This window comes from Sinocyclocheilus rhinocerous, unplaced genomic scaffold (genome assembly GCF_001515625.1).
Source record: "Sinocyclocheilus rhinocerous isolate Xijiao unplaced genomic scaffold, SAMN03320098_v1.1 scaffold4011, whole genome shotgun sequence".
Classification (NCBI taxonomy): Eukaryota; Metazoa; Chordata; class Actinopteri; order Cypriniformes; family Cyprinidae; genus Sinocyclocheilus; species Sinocyclocheilus rhinocerous.
This window is the reverse complement of record NW_015651497.1, coordinates 109065-115634: the sequence shown is the minus strand read 5'-3', so window position 1 is coordinate 115634 and position 6570 is coordinate 109065. Positions and strand designations below refer to the sequence as shown.

Genomic DNA, 6570 nt, shown 5'->3' with positions numbered 1-6570 from the left:
CACAAATAAAAATAGACCGTTTTGAATGATATCTTATCTAATGGATAAGCGTACCGCTGATATAATCTAATATGTAGGTTGTGTTGTTCAGCGTAAGCATCTCCATGCCTGTTTTTTCCATACACATTTTTTTTGCATATGTGAAGGATGGTGTTTTATTCAGACACGAGAGAAGTATAAAACCTTCTTTACATAATAAACAATAGTTTAGCAACCAAATGTTACACCGCGTCTAACGACTCACTCATGGAAATAATCCATGGCGAATGAGAGGTGCGTGAACCCAGCACAAGGTTCAGTTTCATTTTAAATAAGTTTGTTATTGGCTTAATTTAAAATAAATATTGCTTGTAAGGAATGGCACTATAATTTATGTCTATTTTATAAATAAGCCTACATTTTTTTTTGTTCTGTTTTAAATGCCTTAAATTTAAATGATTTGGAGTAAGGAAAAGTAAATTACATGTCTAAAGAATTTACGTGTGTAAGTTTCTTAACCTTCGTTTTATTAATCAGTATTTCTCCCACCCACATTAACTTGAGCCTTAAACACTGTTGTAATTATGAGGGGGTCCTTGGAAAATCTTCTCCCCTGCAAGAGGCTCCAAAAAGGCATCCATACACAGTAGAGAGTCTGGTGTGGCAGGGGGAACTGACTTCTGTCGGGGATGTCACAAAATCTCTTATGTTTCTCTGTCTTCACGAACTGCCCTGAAACACAATTGAAATATAAACGATTACTATAAATATAAATAAAGCTTCACAATGCTCATTTTGGCCTCTGTGGTGAACATATGATCAGAAAATACTGCCATACTGATATTTAGTGTTTACTGAATCGTTTCAGAGTGTTTTTTTAAATTATTTTTAAAAGCGAGCATCCGAGATCCACGACAAAGTCTATTTTACTACAAGAACAAACACTTCACACGAGATAAAGTTTTGAAAATCTTACATTATTGTAAAGTTACGTGTTTTATTGACTAAATTAAGCAACTAAAAGGGATCAACATAAAATACTCAGTCACGCAATGCTGATGTTGTTAACAATAATTTGAGAATAAATTATAACAATAATAATAATTTGCACAGTTTGATGTGATATGAGCTAACCAATCTTTAGATTAAAGCACCGTTGGTAGCGCGATTTATTGTAAAGCTTTTTTCCTCAGTTGATCAAAACAAAAGCGCCAGACTTGTTACTTACTTGTTCAGATGACAATATCCGGTGAAAATTCTTATTTGGCTCATATATTCCAAGACGTAGGCTAGAATCTGTGAGTGCGAAGTACAGTGAATATCCACACCGGTGCAGTGACTGACTGCCACACACACACATACTCCTCAAAACATTAGATTCATCCGCGCTGGAGCCGTGCCAAAGCACAACCCATGCAAGGAAGATAATTCCGCACACAGCTGCAATTGCATGTTTTCAAACAGAGATGGCGACAAAGAGGCAAAACTTACGCAGTTAAGTTTTAGTGTTCCCATTAACTTGCAGCTTTAATGGGAACACATTTCATATAGCCTAAGCCTACATAGTACACAAATTAATATAACAGAATTATTAGGCTAATAATATAATGATATTATCATATATTATCAATATTATTATTATTAAGTCATGAGAAATCTAGTGGGCTAATTCACTGGAATAGTGTGGGGCACATAAACAAAATCTCTTTGGATACAGTTTAAAAACTGCAACCCGTCAATAATGAGAATAAAATACAAGCGTAACTGAATCAAATTAATTATGTCACAATGATTTTGGTGATAAAAAAAAACCCCAAGAGACACTTTTAATTGGCAGTTTGGCTTTCAGATCCATTTTCACATTTCCACGGAACTCTGGCTAGAGAAACAGTCTCTTGATAGCTGTTGTGCAATGAACTGTAACCCTTTTATTGCCAGAATAATGAGGCACACTTCTGAGATGTAGTCTATGTTTGAAAAACAAAAATAAATTTCACACGTTTAAAAATCACATCACTTTGGGAATGTATGTAGGCTACCTTCAGTCAAATCTGTTCTCTTATATAGACTAGTGAAAAGAACAATCATAATTCCAGCCTTTATGCAGAGTGATGTATTTGAATAAATAGAGCTATGCCATGTTCAATCAAAGACCAAACACACTTTAAGTTTGCCAATGTACATAGACACAGGCAGAGTTGCACGCATGCTCTTATTCTCTAGCTTTTCGAAGTTTGCTGTCTGCCTATTGTTGTTTTATGCAAAAAGTCAGAGTCTGGATAGGACACACCGAGGGCCTTATGCAAATGACGTGTCTATCGGCTGGTGTGGGATACTGAAGAGGTGCATGCTCTTCTACTAACCCACTTTGCTAAATGTGTTTCTCTGAACCTTTTGGAGAAAGGTTCACTCAGTTCTTCATCGAAGACCTGAGAAAAGCACCACAGACGCAGGGATATAATCTACAGAGCCTGGATCCGTGGGGCTTTCCTGCTATACGGTAAGTGTAGATGTACTTCTCAAAGTTTTTATCTAAAATACTAAGCTTTGTCTCCCAGATGCCTGCTCTCTTCTCAAACAGTGACCGTTTTGTGGAATCATATTGTTTTGCATTGTACCTGTTCACAGCTCTCTATATTGGCAGATTTAAATGTTTTTGACTAGAAGAGATTAGGGTGGAGAGACAGAGTGATTGTGGTGAATGGTGAATGGGGATACCCTTGCTCTTATGAATATTACAACAAGCCTTTTACATAAAGGAGAGCATTTGAAAGCTGGACACATTAGAATAAACCTCAAGATCATTTTACTGGCTGGGCCATGGCATGAATTGCCCCAGTGTCTGCATAAAGTTGTGATCCTGTAGGAAAATCAGCTGTATTTATCATTACAGATATTAAGATGAGCACAGAGGCTGTTGAACAGACAGAATCTCAGCATGAACATGCTGGTAAGGAGACTTTTCACTCTCTGGAATATTGTCAATTGCCTTGAAATGGTAAATGTACCTCTTGACTAATGTATGGTGACATTTGAATGTAAGTAAATAACATCACACATATGTAATCAATTATATGCTAATTATAGTTTTCTGATGATGCTTTTTAATGTTGTAAAAGAGCATCAACTGTGTGTCTTCTTCATACAGACTGTAGTAAGTCAAATATTTAATTAAATACATGTAGCTAAAAGTTTAAATATTCTATGCTACATTACAAATATGTGATTATATTCTTAAATATTTAAAATCATTTCACTGCTTTTAGTGACATCCAAAGGTTCATTTTTTTAAGGTAATTTTCTCACAAATGGTCCACTTTCCAGTTATCGAGTCTTTTTTGATACTGTGGTTAACTGTACAGTACAGTGTTTGTGATTCAGTTTTACGTACCTTCGAAATGAGGATCATAATTTCACGAACTGCCTCTGGGCTTCTTTACAATAACCGTTTGCGGTTATCACCAAAAGTTTAACTCTTTGTGTTGATGGGACACTGGTCACGCTCTCAGGTGCGAACGTCTGTGCAAGTGGCTTTGTGCCAAAGTCATTTTTAGGTGGATTTCTAACTCTAAATTTTCTTCTTCGTTTTATTTGCCTCCCCATATTTTTGTACTTATAAAATAAAAAGTTTTTCTTGCAACGTATGTTGAGTTGAATACACAGTTCATCAGGTGTCTAGGTGCGTGATGAGTGCAGGCTGATGGATGAGAAGTCTACCAGGATGTATGTGGCGGTTTGTTTGCAGTGAAGCGCTCATAGCCTCAGGCGGTACTGAATCATGGTCTGGTTACAATGGCTTCTGTACGGAACCGTCTTCTTCAAATGAGGAACCTGAGAGAAATGACAATTCAGAGAGAGCAGAGTATTGTCACTGAATGATTAATATATATTTCATTTATGTTCCACCACCTCTATGGTGTGAATTGTTTGAGTATGGATTAAGGTTAAGGTTAGACCTATCAGATGTCTCATCAGGTCATGTGATAACTACAAATATTTGGATTGAATGAAAAATGTTGTTCATGTTTACAAATAGTCTTGTTACATAAACCCACTACGTGAACACTACTGAAGTATATTTATATCTAAATCTAATTTTTGATGTTTAGTTTTGAGGACAGTGTATTATTTTGGAAATGCAAAGACACAATTTTCGTTTAGAAATTGCTTATAAATTAATTACAAAGAAAAGGCTTACTTTTTGACTATAGATTAAAACAGACTGAAACAGTATTTTATTGTAAAATATACTCCAGTAATCTTTTTTTTATTATTTAATCATTTTAAAAGTATCATAATTTATGTGCAAACACGTGACTGGATGACTCTAAACTTTCTGAATTTAAAATCAGTGATTTTAAAATGATATAATATCATTAAAATACAGAGAATAGGTTACAGCAGATTTTATAATCACATTATTTTTATTATTTAAAATTGTGTCTGAGAGAGAGAGAGAGAGAGAGAGAGTGTAAGAGATGCACCTGGAGGTCTGTAAGTATTCAAATGTGAAGGCCTCTAAAGGTTGCCATGGAAACTCATTTGCATGATCTGATGATTTCCATACTGGAAGTTTGGCTCAGGAGAAGGGTAGATTTCCATATTGTGGAGTGAGTGAGTGCCGTTCCTACCACGGCTTCATAGAGACGGATTTGAATTTCAAATGAAGAGAGATTACCTGGTATTGACGACCTTTGAACCCCCGACTAACCCTCCTCGCTCAGTTTAATGGAACATTTGGGAGTTTGTTTTTATGGTATGGTCCATTATAGGTCTTATGATGAACACCCTTTAAAAGAAATCATAATAAAAGTTTAAATGAAAACTAAAATGTTTTGTGAAATTAGCTGGATTCGGTGGGAGGCGGTTTGAATGTTAATGCATAACTCTCAGTGTGATTATCTTTTCATTTTCCAGACCTTGAACAAAACGGCATTGACTTCACCAGACAAGTGAGTACAAACAATGTTTTACTTCATATTCATCATCTGTAAACAGCTGTTTTGGTATTTAGAGCAGCTCATTGCTCCTCTTATGAAGAGAAACGCAAACAGCTTGAAAGTTTACTAGTGTTACAGCATGTGCGATATTTGAGCAATAATACTATATTAGTTCATCACTGTCATACGATCTAGTGTTGAGGACAGTAAAAAGTTTAGTGCACAGGAACTAGCTTCAGGCTTGTGAGGGCATTTGCATACTGTGCCTGCGGGAAGGGAAGGAATGTTTGTTAAAGGCCCTCTCCGGCAGAACGAGTCCAGCAGCCTTACTGGTCTCCGAGTGCAGACAAAGAGCGTGTGTATACACACACAAACACACATGCCTGAGGACCAAAACACAGCGGTGAACAGCTCCACATCGTGAAATGTTCACAGGTTTGTGTTGTCTAACAAAGTCTTTGTTTCATGTGCAGATTAAGACTGAGAACCTGAATGATTCACCTCATTCTGGATCGTCACACAAGACATGCCACCTAACTCAGGGATCCCCGATGCCTGGAGGCCAGCTTACTGGGGTACATCCTTATAAACCCAGCCTTAGGGAGTCATGAAATCCATCAAGAGCATGTTCGGGTCATATATTTTGCACAAAAATAATCAAATGAAACAAAAATATGTTTTGAATGAAAAAAATACGAAACTTAAGCCTTTTTTTTAAGCACTGTAACAGTACTATTTTAATAACAGTTAAGCAACACTTAAGTTAATATAACTTAATTTTAAAATGCTTTCATTTATGAGAAAAAAGTGATATATTAAAAATGTATTATTTATTTTATTATTCAAGTATTTATAAAACGTGGCAGTATTTGTTAATAATTTATAATTATTTGAATGAATTCCTAAAATACAGTAAAATATAATCTAATGCAATTAAATTGACATTTAAAAAATATATATATATATTAAATATGTATTCTGTTATTCAAGTATTTATGAAAAAAAGCTTTATATAAAATATTTATTCATATTATTATTCAAGTATTTAAAAGATAGTTCACCCAAAAATGAACATGTTGTCATCATTTACTCACCCTCATGTCGTTCCAAACCTGTAAGAGTTTCTTTCTTATGTTTTACGTAAAAGTAGATATTTTGAAGAATGCTGGTATTCAAACAGTTGATGGAAGTCCATTGACTTCCATAGTATTTCTTTCCCTACTATGGAAGTCAATGGGGACCAACAACTGTTTAGTTCTTCAAAATTCTTCAGAATATCATCTTTTGTGTTCAACATAAGAAAAAAACTCATACAGGTTTGGAACGCCATATGGGCGAGTAAATGATGGCAAAATTGTCATTTTTGGGTGATCTGTTCCTTTAATGTATAATGATGTAAATAAAGTAAATTGTTTTAATACAGTAAAAGATAATCTAATGCAATGAATTTATATATATGATGCTGATGATTGGTGTTTTTAGGAGCTGTCCTCCCTGCACCCTCTGCCCCAGCTAGTCCTGATGCCTGGATCTCACCTGTCCTCTCCTTCATCATTTCTCCTCTCACAGGCCCAATCAGGACACCAAGGTCAGTAGATGTATTACTGGGTCACTGGGTCATATTAGGGATAATGCTGTTCATCAGTTTGCA

The 6570-nt window shown here is 35.4% G+C and overlaps 1 protein-coding gene across 1 annotated transcript in view; it reads left to right on the top strand.

Annotated features, from left to right (window-relative positions):
• The first annotated feature begins 2350 nt into the window (after positions 1-2350).
• LOC107712933 (POU domain, class 2, transcription factor 3-like) overlaps positions 2351-6570 on the top strand; it is a 9671-nt gene continuing 5451 nt past the window's right edge. Inside the window, exons 1-5 of the mRNA XM_016518331.1 lie at positions 2351-2479; positions 2873-2929; positions 4897-4931; positions 5393-5494; positions 6402-6507. Coding sequence (XP_016373817.1) covers positions 2881-2929; positions 4897-4931; positions 5393-5494; positions 6402-6507 — 292 coding nt within the window. The 5' untranslated portion in view covers positions 2351-2479; positions 2873-2880. The remainder of the gene's footprint in view (positions 2480-2872; positions 2930-4896; positions 4932-5392; positions 5495-6401; positions 6508-6570) is intronic.